The 15,789-nt window shown below is 59.6% G+C and overlaps 1 protein-coding gene across 3 annotated transcripts in view; it reads right to left on the minus strand.

The window, feature by feature from the left end:
• The window catches only part of KCNAB1 (potassium voltage-gated channel subfamily A regulatory beta subunit 1), a 54,036-nt gene that overhangs the window by 29,271 nt on the left and 8,976 nt on the right, over positions 1 to 15,789 (minus strand). The window contains exon 1 of one of the 3 annotated variants that reach the window (XM_021540832.4): positions 10,276 to 10,633. The exons of 1 other annotated variant lie outside the window; for it this stretch is intronic. In XM_021540832.4, the coding sequence (XP_021396507.1) occupies positions 10,276 to 10,493 (218 nt within the window). In that variant the 5' untranslated portion in view covers positions 10,494 to 10,633. Of the gene's footprint in view, positions 1 to 9,843; positions 10,005 to 10,275; positions 10,634 to 15,789 lie in introns of those variants that run through there. One more of the 3 variants, XM_031505603.3, reaches the window with a different exon arrangement.

Here is a 15,789-nt window from a genome sequence, read left to right on the forward strand (position 1 = left end):
TTAACCTACAACTGGTTCCTGTGTCCTTCAGGACAGAGCAATTACAGACAATTCCCTTCTTCCAGCTGGGATTTGCTGCCCTGCCCTGCTTGCAGCAGGCACAGTTTGGCTTTGGCCTCTTCAATTAACACCCCCATCCATCCATCCATCATCCATCTATCCATGATCCATCCATCCATCCATCCATCCATGATCCATCCATCATCCATCATCCATCTATCCATGATCCATCCATCCATCATCCATCCATCCATGATCCATCCATCCATCCATCCATCCATCCATCCATGATCCATCCATCATCCATCATCCATCTATCCATGATCCATCCATCCATCATCCATCCATCCATGATCCATCCATCCATCCATCCATCCATCCATCCATGATCCATCCATCATCCATCATCCATCTATCCATGATCCATCCATCCATCATCCATCCATCCATGATCCATCCATCCATCCATCCATGATCCATCCATGATCCATCCATCCATGATCCATCCATCTGTCCATCATTCATCCATTTTCTTTCTTTCTTTCTTTCTTTCTTTCTTTCTTTCTTTCTTTCTTTCTTTCTTTCTTTCCTTTCTTTCTTTCTTTCTTTCTTTCCTTTCTTTCTTTCTTTCTTTCTTTCTTTCTTTCTCTCTTTCTCTCTTTCTCTCTTTCTTTCTCTCTTTCTCTCTCTCTCTCTTTCCTCCCTTTCTTTCTTTCTTTTCTTTTCTTTTTCTCCCATCCATGCATTTATTCACCCATCCATCTATTGATTTATCTCTCCATCCATCCATTTATTGATCTATCCATCCATCTGTCCATCCATTTATTGATCTATCCATCCATCCACCCTTCTGTCTGTCCATCCATCTCTCCATCTCCCATCCATGCAGTTATTCACCCATCCATTCATCTATCAGAAATGAGACAGAAAAGGAGAGGTTTTCCCCCCTGTGCAAAACCAGAAGTTTTAAATAAAATCTCTGCAATAACACATACAATGACTAAAACATTTTCAAGTCCACACCCACAGAAGAATCACCAGGCTTGGGAGAGCTCCACAGAATTCAGATAAATCTGCTTTTGGCTTCTTCCAAGCCTGGTTTCATTGCCCCGTGTCTGTGCTTGTGCCCACAGCATCCAAACTCTACCAAAATAAAACCTGAGGGGATGGTCCCAGTGCAGCAATCCGGGGGCAGGTGACCCCCAGGGGACCCCTCACACATCCCCTCACAGGTGGGGGGATGCAGCCAAACTGGGGAAATCATGGCACAGCTTTCCTGATATAAACTGCAGGGAGTTTGTCTTATTGCCACAAAAATATGAAAAAAAAAAAAAAAAAAAAAAAGAAGTATAAAAGTCACTGCTCCTGACGCTGGTGGTGGGAAAACAACGTTGCTTAGAAACATCCCCATCAGGGCTCCAGAACCGCTCCTTTCTGTGCAGAAAATGAATAAAATATGTAATTTATTCCCTGAAAAGAGAGGCTGTTTCAAGAGACACCAAAATCCTGATGGAAGCAGAGACCCTCCCCATCTCCCTCTCCCGCTGCAGCTCATCTGACGTCCCTCACCTGTCACCTGTGGAGTGGGGACAGTGCCACCTGGCTTGGCCTTGACCCCAGCTCCATCCCTGGCTCCTGCAGGGAGAAATGGCAGAATCCCAGAATGGTTTGGGTGGGAGGGACATTAAATCCCAGCCAGTGCCACCCCTGCCATGGCAGGGACACCTCCCACTGTGCCAGGCTGCTCCAGCCCCAGCATCCAACCTGGCCTTGGGCTCTTCCAGTTCTCTGTGCCAGGGCTCCACCACCCTCTGAGCAAAGAATTTCTCCCAACATCTGATGTAAATCTCTTTTCTTTCCCAGCTGTTCCCGTGTCCCATCACCATCTGCCTGTGCCTAGAAGCTGCTCTGCTGTGTTTCACCAGCGCCCTGCACGTCCTGGAAGATGCTCAGCTGGCCCTGACACCTCGGCCACATCCGTTTGGCACGATCCGTGGGGTTCAGGCTGGCAGGGAGCCGGGGCTGGGTGGCACGGAGGGGTTAATTGGTTAATTGTGGCCTTTAATTAACCGGGCTGGTTCCCTGCTCTCAGTGCTGGGTTTTCTGCAGCTGCCCGGGCTCCCAAAGCCCTGCGGCTCTCGGGCCATCGGGAGCTGTCCCCAGGCAGGGTGACAGGAAGGCAGGGAGGGTGGCAGGGTGGCAGGGTGACAGGGAGGCAGGGTGGCAGGGAGGCAGGGAGGCAGGGAGGGTGGCAGGGTGGCAGGGAGGGTGGCAGGGTGACAGGGTGGCAGGGAGGCAAACGCTGCTTTCTGCGGCTCATGTCGGGAACAAAACGCTGCCCAAAAGGTGCCCGGCAGCTGCCCTGGACTGCTGCCCGTGCAGTGGTGATTGCAGCAGTGCAGGGTGGCTCTGGGCAGGGACAAACCAGGGTGTTCCTGCAGCTCTGGGTGCCTCGGGCACTGCAGAGCCCACTGCTGCACTGGTGCAGGGACGAATCCCTGGGCAGGGACAAACCAGGGCGTTCCTGCAGCTCTGGGTGCCTCGGGCACTGCACACCCCACTGCTGCACTGGTGCAGGGATGAATCCCTGGGCAGGGACAAACCAGGGCGTTCCTGCAGCTGAGCGAGGGCCTGGAGTGACAGGGTGGGAGGGAATGGCCTCCCACGGGCAGAGAGCAGGGATGGAATATTGGGAAAAATTCCCAGTTGGATGGGCTTGGAGAAGCCGGGAGGGTGGGAGGTGCCCCTGGCCGGGCATCCCTGCCCACCCACCCCCCGTGGCTGCTGGGGTGGCTCTGGGGAGCAGCTGCAGCCTCTCCCAGCCAGCACAGCTGAAGCTGTTTTTCCTTTTCCTCTGTCGCTTTTTATGGCAAAGTTGGTGCCAAAAGGGAAATATAGGCACAGCCACAGAATTTTTATTACTTCATCCTCAAAATGTCTCCAGAGCAGGACACGTTCTGCCACGTTCTGCCACGCTCTGCCATGCTCTGCCAAACCTGAATAAATGTGTGCCCAAACCTGGATAAATGTGTGTCCAAATCCGAATAAATGTGTGTCCAAACCTGAATAAATGTGTGTCCAAATCCGAATAAATGTGTGTCCAAACCTGAATAAATGTGTGTCCAAACCTGGATAAATGTGTGTCCAAACCTGAATAAATGTGTCTCCAAACCTGGATAAATGTGTGCCCAAACCTGAATAAGTGTGTGTCCAAACCTGGATAAATGTGTGTCCAAATCCGAATAAATGTGTGTCCAAACCCAAATAAGTGGGAAGGTGAAAGCAGCACAAATCATCAGATTTTGTTTCCTCAGCTGCTTTCTTTTCCTTCCCCTTTGAGTTACTCCTGTAGCCATTATAAACTACAGTCCTGGGGGAAAAAGCATAAATCAGCATAAATCCATTCTGTTCACTGGATTAATCTTCATTTGCAGCGGGAAAATGAAGATCAGACAATGAGCCATAAAGTCAGCCTGATGCAGAGAACACCGAAACAATGTGGAACTCGATACCAAAATAATTGTGCCATTTGCATGCGAGAGTTTAAAACTGCTCATAATTGCAGCGAGACTTAAATAAACCACGATTTCCTAAATATGTGAGGTCGTTCTTGCGGTTAATGCTTGGAAACAGAAACGCAGGGGGAAGAAGATGCTGAGAAATCCCTGCTCCCACTTACAGCCGACGGTACCCGCGATTCCCAAGGGAATTCTGCAGCCCGAGGTGACCGTGCCGGTCCCAGCCCACCGGGCCGGGCTGCTCCGAGCCCCGCCGGTGCCGGGCAGCCCGGGACCCTTTCCGGGCCGTGCCAGGGCAGGGACAGCCCGGTGCCACAGCGGGAATCTGCATTTAGCCGAAGCCTCCCTGCTGCCAGCGCGCTGCTCCGAGCAGCGGAGGATGCTGGAGGCGATGCGCTCGATGTGCTGCACCCCCAGAGCCCCGGGGCTCCTCTGGGATCCCCGCCCGGGCTGGATCCCCCTCGAGGCTCCGCTGGGATCCCCATTCCGGGCTGGATCCCATCCCGGGGCTCCGTGGAATCTCAGCCCGGGGCTCTGTGGGATCCCCTCCGGGGATCCCCTGGGATCCGCATCCTGGGGCTCCGCTGGGATCCCATCCTCGGGGCTCTGCTGGGATGCCCATCCTGGGGTTCTGCTGGGATCCCACTCCCAGGCTGGGATCCCCAGCCCGGGGCTCTGCTGGGATCCCACTCCCAGGCTGGGATCCCCAGCCCGGGGCTCTGCTGGGATCCCACTCCCAGGCTGGGATCCCCAGCCCGGGGCTCTGCTGGGATCCCACTCCCAGGCTGGGATCCCCAGCCCGGGGCTCTGCTGGGATCCCACTCCCAGGCTGGGATCCCCAGCCCGGGGCTCTGCTGGGATCCCACTCCCAGGCTGGGATCCCCATCCCGGGGCTCTGCTGGGATCCCCAGCCCGGGGCTCTGCTGGGATGCCCATCCCAAGCTGGGATCCCCTCTCAGGCTGGGATCCCCCCCGGGCTGGATCCCCTCCCCTGCCAGCGCCCGGCAGCTGCTCCAGGACCCCTCCAGGAAGGGCTGAGGGATGCTGCACGCAGTCACGGAACCATCACAGCTTTGGAAGGGACTTTAAACCCTGCCAGTGCCACCCCTGCCACCCATCCCGACCTCCCACTGCCCCAGGCTGCTCCAGCCCAGCCTGGGGCACTGCCAGGGATCCGGGGGCAGCCACAGCTGCTCTGGGCACCTGTGCCAGGGCCTGCCCACCCTCACAGAGAACAATTCCTTCTTAAAACCTACTCTAAACTCTCCTCTTTCTCAGGGGATGAGGAAGAAACAAACTTTCATTCTCCAGGTTTATCTGCCCAGATCACCTTTACGTAATTCCAATGTCAGCAGCTTTTCTTCCACACACTCCTCCCTGTGCCCTCACCATCCCCACGCGCTCAGCTCCCCCCAAATTTGCAAACAATGCTGGGGAAGGACACAACCCTTTTCTGCCCCCCCTTCTTCCCTTGTTTTCCAGCTCTTATCTTACAAACGTTAGTGACACTTCTCTAATGGGGGAAGATTCTCTCCCCCTCGGGTGGGAAGGATGGGTTTCACTGGGGGATGGTGCCCGGCCTCTCCTCACCCTGCCCAGGCTCCCCGGAGGATGAACTCCACCAATTTGCCTTTGCAGATAACATTTTTTGTTTAGGCTCGGGCCGCAGTTAATGGTCAAAGCTGCCTCCATCAATTATGGATGAGCACAAATAGATAGCTGCGCTCTCCAAATTGGGCCCCTCGTGCCCATGCGCGGGCAGGGCTCGGCAAAAAGGGTTATTTGGGAACTGCTGACGGCCCCAAATCGGCCCCGCAGCGGCCGAGCCCGGCACGGCCCGGCTTCCAGCACAGCCCAGCACATCCCAGCTTCCAGCACATCCCAGTTCCCAGCACATCCCAGCACAGCCCAGCACATCCCAGCTCATCCCAGCACATCCCAGTTCCCAGCACATCCCAGCACAGCCCAGCACAGCCCAGCACATCCCAGCACATCCCAGCACATCCCAGCACAGCCCAGCTCCCAGCACATCCCAGTTCCCAGCACATCCCAGCACAGCCCAGCACAGCCCAGCACAGCCCAGCACATCCCAGCTCATCCCAGCTTCCAGCACATCCCAGTTCCCAGCACATCCCAGCACAGCCCAGCACATCCCAGCTTCCAGCACATCCCAGCACATCCCAGCACATCCCAGCACATCCCAGCTCATCCCAGCACATCCCAGCACAGCCCAGCACAGCCCAGCTCCCAGCACATCCCAGCTCATCCCAGCTTCCAGCACATCCCAGCACATCCCAGCACAGCGCAGCTCCCACCACATCCCAGCACATCCCAGCTCCCAGCACATCCCAGCTCCCAGCACATCCCAGCTCCCAGCACATCCCAGCACATCCCAGCACATCCCAGCACAGCCCAGCTCCCACCACATCCCAGCACATCCCAGCACATCCCAGCTCCCAGCACATCCCAGCTTCCACCACATCCCAGCACATCCCAGCTCCCAGCACATCCCAGCACATCCCAGCTCCGGGCACATCCTGGCACAGAGCAGGCTCCTGGGCAGGCAGGGTGCTCTGGGCGAGGCTTTGCAGTGCTGCAGCTGTGAAGGACAGGGGCGCTGCCAAAGAGTCTGGGAGTTCTAGAGGGGCCTGGGCTGCACGGGACCTTAAAGAGCCATTTAAAGAGCTGCATCAGCAGCCTCGCTGCAAACACTTCCTGAGATGTGCTTCACAGTCTGAGAACAGGCAGGCTGCTGCCAGTCTCACTTTGGGAAGTTGTGCCCTGTGGCAGCAGCGCCGCGCCTCAAACAGCCCCCGGCCCGAGCAGCAGGGGATGCATTTTACTGAAAAGGGTTTTAGAGAAGATACAGCAGATGAGGAGGGAGGAGAGCCCGGGCTGTGGCCTGTGCACGGTCCGGAGCAGGGGGAGAGCCGGGCGCCGTCCCTCCTCCCCGCCGGGCATCACCTCGGGAGGCAAAGCCGCATCCTTTGTTCCAGCGGCGGTGCGGCACATTGCGATCCTCCAAGCCGAGCGCTGCAACTACAGCATTTTCACAGGAAGGCTTGAAGTGATCCCAGCTATTCCCCCAGCATCCGGGCGGGCTCCCCACCGGGAGCGAAGCGGGGCGGTGAAAATGCTCCAAGCGCGCAGCCCCCGCCCGTCCGCCCGGCGCAGGAGAGGCGGCGGGGCTGTGCCCGCGGGGCAGCGGGGCCGGGCGGGTCCGGCCGGCCGCTGCCAGGCCGGGGGGAGATGCCAAAGGCAAAGCTGGCTTCGCTCAGGTGAGCGCCGCGGGGGCGCGGCTGAGCCCGCGGGTCCGCAGCTGCTCCCGGCGAGCGCTTTTATCCCCTAAACTTTCGCCTTTCCGATTGCCGAGCTGGAGCGGGGCCAGCGGCTTGTCACTCGGTGAAAAGCCCCCGAGCCGGCTCCTCTCCCGCCCCCAGCCCTGGCACAGGCGTAGTCGCTGTCTCTCCTTTTACATAATGCCAGCGGATCGGGAGCGCCTGGCACCGGGGGAGGCAGCCGGGCTCGGGAGCATCCCGGAGCGGAGCGGGAGCTGCGAGGCGGCCGAGCCGTGCCAGGGGCAGCCGTGCCCGGGGCAACCGTGCCAGGGGCAGCCGTGCCAGGGGCAGCCGTGCCATACCCTGGGGCAACCGTGCCCGTGGCAACCGTGCCAAGGGACAATCGTGCCCGGGGGCAGCCGTGCCCGGGGCAGCCGAGCCGTGCCCGGGGCAGCCGTGCCAAGGGACAATCGTGCCCGGGGGCAACCGTGCCAGGGGCAGCCGAGCCGTGCCCGGGGCAGCCGTGCCCGGGGCAGCAGTGCCCGGGGGCAGCCCCATCGCGGGGCAGCGGCTCTCGGTATTTTTGGCGTGCATCGAGGCTGGGTTGGCACTTGGAGCAGCTCGCGCTGCAGAGCTCAGCATCAAGGACATAATTCAGGCAGAAAATGAATTGGGAAGGACTTCAGCTTCAGAAGCTGAGAAGTTCACAGAATTATTGCTGCAGCCGCTGGGAAAAGCCTTTGGCTCTGGATTGCCCAAGGAGAAGGCGGAATTCCAGCTCCGCTGGCTGGCTCCCCACCCAAAGGTTACCGAGACTCGGCGGCGGCGCAGCCGAGCCCGAGGGTTACTCAGCTCTTCCTCCAAATTCCCCTGCGCTGCTGCTCGTGGGGAGAAATCAGCTCTGCACACCGAGAGATCCGCGAGCAGAAACAGAGATTAGTCATAAAGATAAAACCTCAGCCCCGTCGCCAACGAGCTGCTATTCCTGGTGCCGCTCCCGGGGCTGGGGCAGGAGTGCCGGGGCTGGGAGAACTCTGCTGGGACAGCCCACCCTCCCTCCCCAAACCTTACCCAGCAATGAGGCAGAAAGGACGCCCAAAGGCCCAACTCCGGAGGCTGCGGGAGCAAGGAATTGCGATTCTCCGGGGTGTCGGTACCCTGGGAGAGAGCTGGGAGCCCGGGGACATCGGGATAACTGCTGGCAATTAGCACACGGTGCCCTTACAGCCAGCGAGCCTGGCGTGGGAGCAGGTCCTGTCCCTGAGGGACACCATCAAAGACTGTCTCCCACAGATGGGGAAACTGAGGCATGATGGCCTGCATGGGGCTGCCAGAGGGGTCAGGGGTCACAGGAGCCCCTGGCTGCCTTTGCTCCACTGGGGAGGTGGATAAAGGACAAGTTACACTGATTCTGCGTGTCCTGTCTCTGGACAAGGCCCCAAACACTGCCCTCCCCACAGCCTGGGAGCTGGGATCCCCCTGGCACTGCCCCTGCCAGGACCCCCTGCCACTGCCCCTGCCAGGACCCTCTGACACTGCCCCTGCCAGGACCCTCTGACACTGCCCCTGCCAGGACCCCCTGGCACTGCCCCTGCCAGGACCCTCTGACACTGCCCCTGCCAGGACCCCCTGGCACTGCCCCTGCCAGGACCCTCTGACACTGCCCCTGCCAGGACCCCCTGGCACTGCCCCTGCCAGGACCCTCTGACACTGCCCCTGCCAGGACCCCCTGGCACTGCCCCTGCCAGGACCCCCTGGCACTGCCCCTGCCAGGACCCTCTGACACTGCCCCTGCCAGGACCCCCTGGCACTGCCCCTGCCAGGACCCTCTGACACTGCCCCTGCCATGCCACCCCAGCCCCTGTCCAGCTGGGAGCTGGCTCCAGCAGACATTTATTAGCCAGCACAAGCTCACCGAGCACTTCTGCTGCCAACACCACAAGGGGAGGGTGCAACGTCCCTGCCGGACGCTGGTCATGGCTGAAGGACAGGGACAAGCAGCTGGAGAGGCCGGGCTTCCAAAGGCTCCCTGCCATTGATGAACCACCCAAGGAAAGCACAGAAATGCCACCTGAGCACCCATCCACGCTGCCTGCAATCCCCGCAGCTCCTGGGCAGCGAGCACCGGCATTGCCCAGCTGCAGGATGGATCAGCCTGCCCTGCCGCACCACGCCTGGATCCGGGAGCGGCTGCTGGACCCTGCGGCTGTCCCAGGACCCCAAAGGCAGCATTTACACCAAAGTGCATCCTGCAGCTCCCCAGGGCAGCTCTGGGGGCACAGCAGCCCTGGTGCTATCCCATGGCTGGGAGCCAGCAGGAGAAATCTGCCCGGAGCCCCTCAGGCTGCCCACGGAGCCCCCTGTGCCAGCTGCCTCCGCCGGCAGCAGCTCCACCCCGGGCACGGGGTGCAGAGATCCCAGGCTGCCCCCTTCTCCCAGTCCCAACGCCCCCCTGGGGTGGCTGAAAGGGACACTCTGAACAGGCAAAAGCCAGCCCGAGGCACACAAATCCCCTCACTCCCAGCCCCAGAGGCACACAAATCCCCTCACTCCCAGCCCCAGAGGCACACAAATCCCCTCACAACCCCAGAGGCACACAGATCCTCTCACAGCCCCAAAGGCACACAAATCCCCTCACTCCCAGCCCCAGAGGCACACAAATCCCCTCACTCCCAGCCCCAGAGGCACACAAATCCCCTCACAGCCCCAAAGGCACACAAATCCCCTCACTCCCAGCCCCAAAGGCACACAAATCCCCTCACTCCCAGCCCCAAAGGCACACAAATCCCCTCACTCCCAGCCCCAAAGGCACACAAATCCCCTCTCACAGCCCCAAAGGCACACAAATCCCCTCACTCGCAGCCAAAGGCAGGACAGGGAAGCTGATCAGCTGCCCACACTGAGCACTTCAGCCCGAACTCCCAGCCATTCCTCCTTTTTGCTGCCTAGGCTAGGAGGAATAAAACCGTGTGAGAGGCAGGAGGCATTCCATGGGAATGCCTGAGGTTTTGTTTCCTGCGTTTGTCTAAAATTGGCTTTGATCTCACCTTGCCCGAGAGCTCCAGGTGAGGATCCGCGGGCCGCCCCCGCGCTGGGCTGATGCCCACGGCACACGCCTCTGCTCCAGCACACTGCAAAGCAACTTTCCCTGCCCGGCCCCGAGCACGCCCGGCTGATCGATTCCTCTGCTCATTAGCACCGATATTAGTTACACTGAGCACTTAATCGGAACCATCTTAGCACCGCTGTCACAAATTCACGACGCTGCACAGAACCTGCCCAAGCAGATTTGGGTACAGAATCACAAATGCGTGCGCCTGCAAAAACACAAAAACCCCAAAGCTTTCCAGTTACGCCCGAGTTCCAAAATCTATTAATAACCGGAGGAGAGAGCTCCTCTGCAAAACCAGGTGCATCCAGGCAGCAAAGTGAAGAGCTATTACACTGCAAGGGAACAAAGACCGAGACCGTGCCCATACCTATATTTCATGCCCGTTTGCTTTGCGGTGGATTCTTTTAATGAAATGTGGTGCTGCGGGGTAAACGTCCCCAAACTGCGAGCGATAATAGCCACTGTCCGAAATTTCGCCCGGGCTGCATTCACTACGTTCGGGGTCGTGGTGTTCTGCTTGCTGATGAGCCTGTCTTCACCATTTCTCTTCAAGTTGTGGTCCGTGCAGGCGATGGACACTTGCATCGCGCCCGCGGCGCCCCGGCCGGCTGCGGGGCGGACCCCCGGCCCGCCGGGGGCTGCGGCTGCCGGGCACGGCCGGCGAAGCCCCGGCCTGGGGCTGCCCGAGCACCGGGGGCTCCGCCGGGGGAACGCGGGCTCGCTGCGGGCTCTCGGCGGCGCCGCTGCCGCTCAGCCAGAAGCATCCATCGCTCAGGCGCCGCCGGAGCGCCGCTCCCTCATGCTGCTCGCTCCGCAGCCGCCGCGGCTCGCCGCCGGCTCCCGGCCGCCGCTTTTAAACCGCGGCGAGCATCCTGCGAGCGCCGCAGAGCGCGGAGTGCTGGGCAGGCACGGCCGAGCCCCGGCCCCTAAGCGGCGGCATCCATCGGTGGCCTTCGCCCAGGCGCAGCAGCGCTGCCTCCCACCCGTGGCAGCCCGCCGAGCGCTGGCGGCGGCTCCGCAGCGGCGCCGGGATCCCCCGCCAGAACCTGCGGGGAGGATGGCGAGGATGGCGAGGATGCGAACCGCGGGCCTCCTTTGTGCTCGGAGGGAAGGCAGGAGCTCAGGCAGATCCGCCCCGAAAAATCGCTGCCGGCATCGCTAAGCGAGGTCTAGGGCGGGCAGCAATCCGGTGTTAAAATGGGTTAATTACGGGGGAAAGGAGAAAAAAAAAAAAAAAAATAGGGGGAGGGGGAGGAAAATCGCTGCGCTCCGGTGTGTGAGGGAGTTAACACGTTCATGCCGTGCTCCTGGCGACCCGAGCCGCCGCCCGCAGCCCCCGGCCCGCAGCAGGGCCAGGGTTAATCCTGCTCCCCCAGCATCGCCGGCGGAATAAGCCGCAGCGAAAGGCTTGGAAGGAAAACCGTCCCCATCCCTCAGCAGACCAAATCTTCCCCATCCCCCCTTCCATCCCCATCCCATCCCATCCCATCCCATCCCATCCCATCCCATCCCATCCCATCCCATCCCATCCCATCCCATCCCATCCCATCCCATCCCATCCCATCCCCATCCCCATCCCCATCCCATCCCCATCCCATCCCCATCCCCATCCCCATCCCCATCCCCATCCCCATCCCCATCCCATCCCATCCCATCCCATCCCATCCCATCCCATCCCATCCCATCCCATCCCATCCCCATCCCCATCCCATCCCCATCCCCATCCCATCCCCATCCCCATCCCCATCCCCATCCCCAGGTTTGGAGGCCCCCAGGCCCCCCGTTTGTCCCTGTCCCTGTCACTGTCCCTGTCCCTGTCCCTGTCACTGTCACCAGCAGGCAGCGGTGGGACAGGCAGTGGGTGTCCCACCGTGCAGCCCCACAGCACAGGGTGCCCGTGGGTGGCAGGGCAGGGTCACCCGTGGTCCCTTTCCCACCCAGCACAGGGCAGGGGAAATGCTCCAGAGGGGCTCCCCAGACCCCACTCCTGCCTCTGCCCCAGCCTGCCCGGGGGGCTGGGGGGCACCTCCGGAGCTCCTGGTGCCCACCCGGTCACTGCCAGCCCCAGGCCCCCCCTCGGGGTGGGAGCAGCTCCCAGGCCAGACCCCCTGAGGCACCCGGAGCTGGGGAGCGAGCTGGGGGCACTGGGGGTGATCACAGCCCGGGCTGAGCTCGGGCTGGCAGAGCCCTGAGCCTCCTGCAGCGGGGGCACACCGTGGGCTGTGTGCCCCCACCCTGGCAGGGGACAGCTCCTTACCAGGTACCCAGCACATCCCGCGGGGATGGAGAGCGTTAAATCCCGGCAAAGACAGTTACTGTGTGCTATTTTCCCCAAGAGGATTAACAGTCAATGGTGCAGCAGACCCACCAACTCCCAGCTGAGTGGCCTCCCTGGAGTCACCCTCAGGCAGGGATTTTGGGGGAGCAGGACCCGGGAGAGTTTCCAGAGCCCTCATCAGCGAGTCAGTACTGCAGAGCACCAGCAAAGCCAGCACGGTGGGGCAGGGGGGCACGAGCCATGGGGTCACTGCCCCGAGGTGCCCCTCGCAGCCAGGACATCCTCAGGGTCTCGCTGGGGCTGGGACTGCAGCTGGAGCACAGCTGGCAGCACCCACGCGGGTTTGGAGCCCAGCTGTGTTCAGAGCAGGAGTGCCAAGGCTGGAAACCTCCTCGCTGGGCTCAGGGTGTGCCAGGGTGTGCTCTGCCTGTGCCCTGAACATCCCGGAGGGCTCCCGGGGCAGCCAGACCTGCAGGATGCTGTCCCCTGGCCTGGGGATGAGCCCGGGTCGCTGCCCCCGCTGCCCGGAGGCACCAGGGGAGGGGACAGGAAGGGACAGTCACGTTCTGCACTGCACATCCCACAGAGCATCTTACCTCAAGCTGCTTAGCTTTGGAGGGGTTACAGAAGATGTGTTTAAATATGGGATTTATTTCATTTCCTGAGCAAGATAATCACCTCTAGAGCAAAACGTTGGAGAAACATAATTCTGCACGATGAAAAGCCCGAGCTTGTGGAAGAGGAGGGATGTGACAGTCCTGGCAGAGGACACAGCCACGAGCCAAGCCCCAGCTGCTGGAAGCAGTGAGGAAACGAGCTGCAGAACCAAAGCTGGGCGCTTCTCGAGCCCACAGCCACCACACTTGTGCTGCTTGCACACCAAAAACCCCATTTGCATTTGTAATTGCATTTGAGGAAAACATATCCAAACTCCCATGAAATGGTTTTTAGTTAAAAGGCGTCATTCCGGCAGGTTTTGAGGCAGGCTCGGGGTTCCTCTGATGACAGATGGGTTCTGTCACCTGTGGGAGCTCCGAGGGCTCCAAACCTGGGATGGACCAAACCTGGGAGTGTGACAGGTCCAAGGGCTCCAAACCTGGGAGTGTGACAGCCCTGAGGGCTCCATCCATCCAGGATGGACCAAACCTGGGAGTGTGACAGGTCCAAGGACTCCAGACCTGGGAGTGTGACAGCCCCGAGGCACGCTGCCCTGCCAGCACGGGCTTGGGGTACAGCTGGGGCTGCCCCTGCATCCCTGCAATGTCCCAGGCCAGGCTGGACATTGGGTTTGGAGCCCCTGGCACAGTGGGAGTCCTCCCTGCCATGGCAGGGCTGGCACTGGGTGGGCTCAATGTCCCTCCAAGCCAAAGCAGGCTGGGATTCTGTGCTGCTCTACATCCAAACTCCCATCCCACCCCAGGCCCCGGGGTCCAAGGCCAGCCCAGCCTGGCTGTGGGGCACCCCCAGCCCCAAGGGCGCCCGAGCAGCTCGAACCCAGCAGTGCCCAGTGAAGGATCTGGGATGCAGCAGGCAGGAAGCAGCGCCGGGAGGTGGCTGACACCAGGGTGGAGCTCACCGGGAGCCCAACCCAATTTTTGGCCACTTGTCCCCGCAGAGACAGCACCCCCCCACCGTGCTGCTGCCCATTAGTGCTGGATCCCTGCTCCGAAGCAGGTAATTGAATTTTCCCATGCTATCTGTTCCATTTCTCAGCTGTGCCTCACATGAAGGGCTCCAGCAGTCACCATTTATGAATGGACCGTGCTACACTGAGCACTTCATAGCTCTCAGGTCCCTTCCAGCTCAGGCCACCCTGTGGTATCAGAGCACTCAGAGCTGCACGAGGCTCCCCAGCACTGTACAAGGAGGTTTTGTGTTTTATTCCCCCTGGGAGCCCCTGACGTGGTACCCGGGCATCCGTGCCAGGCGCAGAGCAGAGGAGCATCCCCAGGAGCAGCAGCAGCACCCCTGGGCACTCAGAGCTGCTGTGCCAGCCCGTGGCCAAGAAATGACTTTCCCTTCTGCCACGCTCGTGTCCTACACCGTGCTTGCACAAAATGCAGATTTTCCCCACGTGCTTCGCAGCCCCTGATGGATAAATTCTGTATTCCAAACAGAGTTCAGCCCAAGCTGTGTCCTTCCAGCTTGGCTCTGCTCGTTGAATAGTGGATTTTAGGCAATTATGGACATTGCTGTGTTATCCACACACGTCAAACCTCACCCGAGCATTGCTTGTAACAGCTTAGAGCTGTAAATTAATTGTGTGGAGAAGGCTGCTGAGGAGTGGGGTTTGGATCTGGGTGACAAACACAGCTCCAAGGGGAGCAACGACAGAGCAGGAATCCCTGATCCTGCAGGATTAACTGGCACAGGGGCAGCACAAAGACCAGCCACAGCACACTGTGCTGCTTGGGAACCTCTGCTCCAACGAATTCCCCTTCACAACACTTCCCCCTGTGCTGGAAACCCTCCGTTTTCACCTCCTCCTACAGCCCAAGGAGGACTCGGCCCCTCTGAGCAACTCAGAGAAGCCAAGCATCTCCATCACTCATTGTCTTACGTAAGTCACCCCTGCATAAGAAGCACTATTAAAAACACCACCTTCCCAAACAGCGTTTTGCAGAGAATTTTAAGTCTTTTCCTGAGAGTCTCTCTCTCAGCTGCAGCAGCGTTTCCAGTTATGAACGTGAGAGGCACGGGGTGAATCCCACCAGCTGCTCGCAGCAGAGGGGGCACGGAGCTCATCCCTGCTCCTCCAGCACCCTGGAATCCATCCCTGAGGACAATTAGCACACCCCCAGGACAATGGGTTGCTGAAACCCCGCAGTTTACCAGGGAACCATCTCCAGCCCCATTAAATTTTAATGGATCCTTTCCCCACTGCCAGGCTCCTCCTGGGGGGGAGGGATTGGCAAAACTGCTGTGTCAGCACTTCTCTGCCTCCCTTACCAGCCCACGCTGCTGGTTAGAAATCAGCATTTCTGGTTCAAAATCAGCATTTCTGGTTCAAAATCAGCATTTCTGGTTAGAAATCAGCATTTCTGGTTCGAAATCAGCATTTCTGGTTCGAAATCAGCATTTTGGAAGCTCTGGAACCTGCTGTGCACCTGGGCAGGGGCAGGCACAGCACTCTGTGCCAGGCAGGAGCCAGGGCCCGTGGTGACTCTTCAGCTCCCCAATTTTCCTTTGCTCTGCTCACTTTCAGAATTCTCTGCAGAGGCTTTTAATTTTATTTTTTTTTAAAACTTTTTTTTGCCCACAAGGCAAGAGCACGGTGTACCTGCGAGCAGCACATGGGCATGGAATGGTTTGGATTGGAAGGGACCTTAAAGGCACCCAGTGGCACCCTGCCTGGCAGGGACACTTTGCCCTGTCCCAGCTGCTCCCAGCCCTGCCCAGCCTGGCCCTGGGCACTGCCAGGGATCCAGGGGCAGTGTCACTGTAGAAAATCAAGTGCAAGGCACTCTCGAGGCTTCAGGTGACCTCCAGCCACTGCCAAGCCAAGATTTCTGCATTTCCCAGGCCAGTGCTGGCCGGGCAAGTAGCCCCCGATCTCTGGGCACATCCCAAACCTCCAGCAACCACTTTCGCACTGGATCGGCG

Source organism: Lonchura striata, chromosome 9, assembly GCF_050655825.1.
Source record: "Lonchura striata isolate lonStrDom1 chromosome 9, ASM5065582v1, whole genome shotgun sequence".
NCBI classification, from domain to species: Eukaryota; Metazoa; Chordata; class Aves; order Passeriformes; family Estrildidae; genus Lonchura; species Lonchura striata.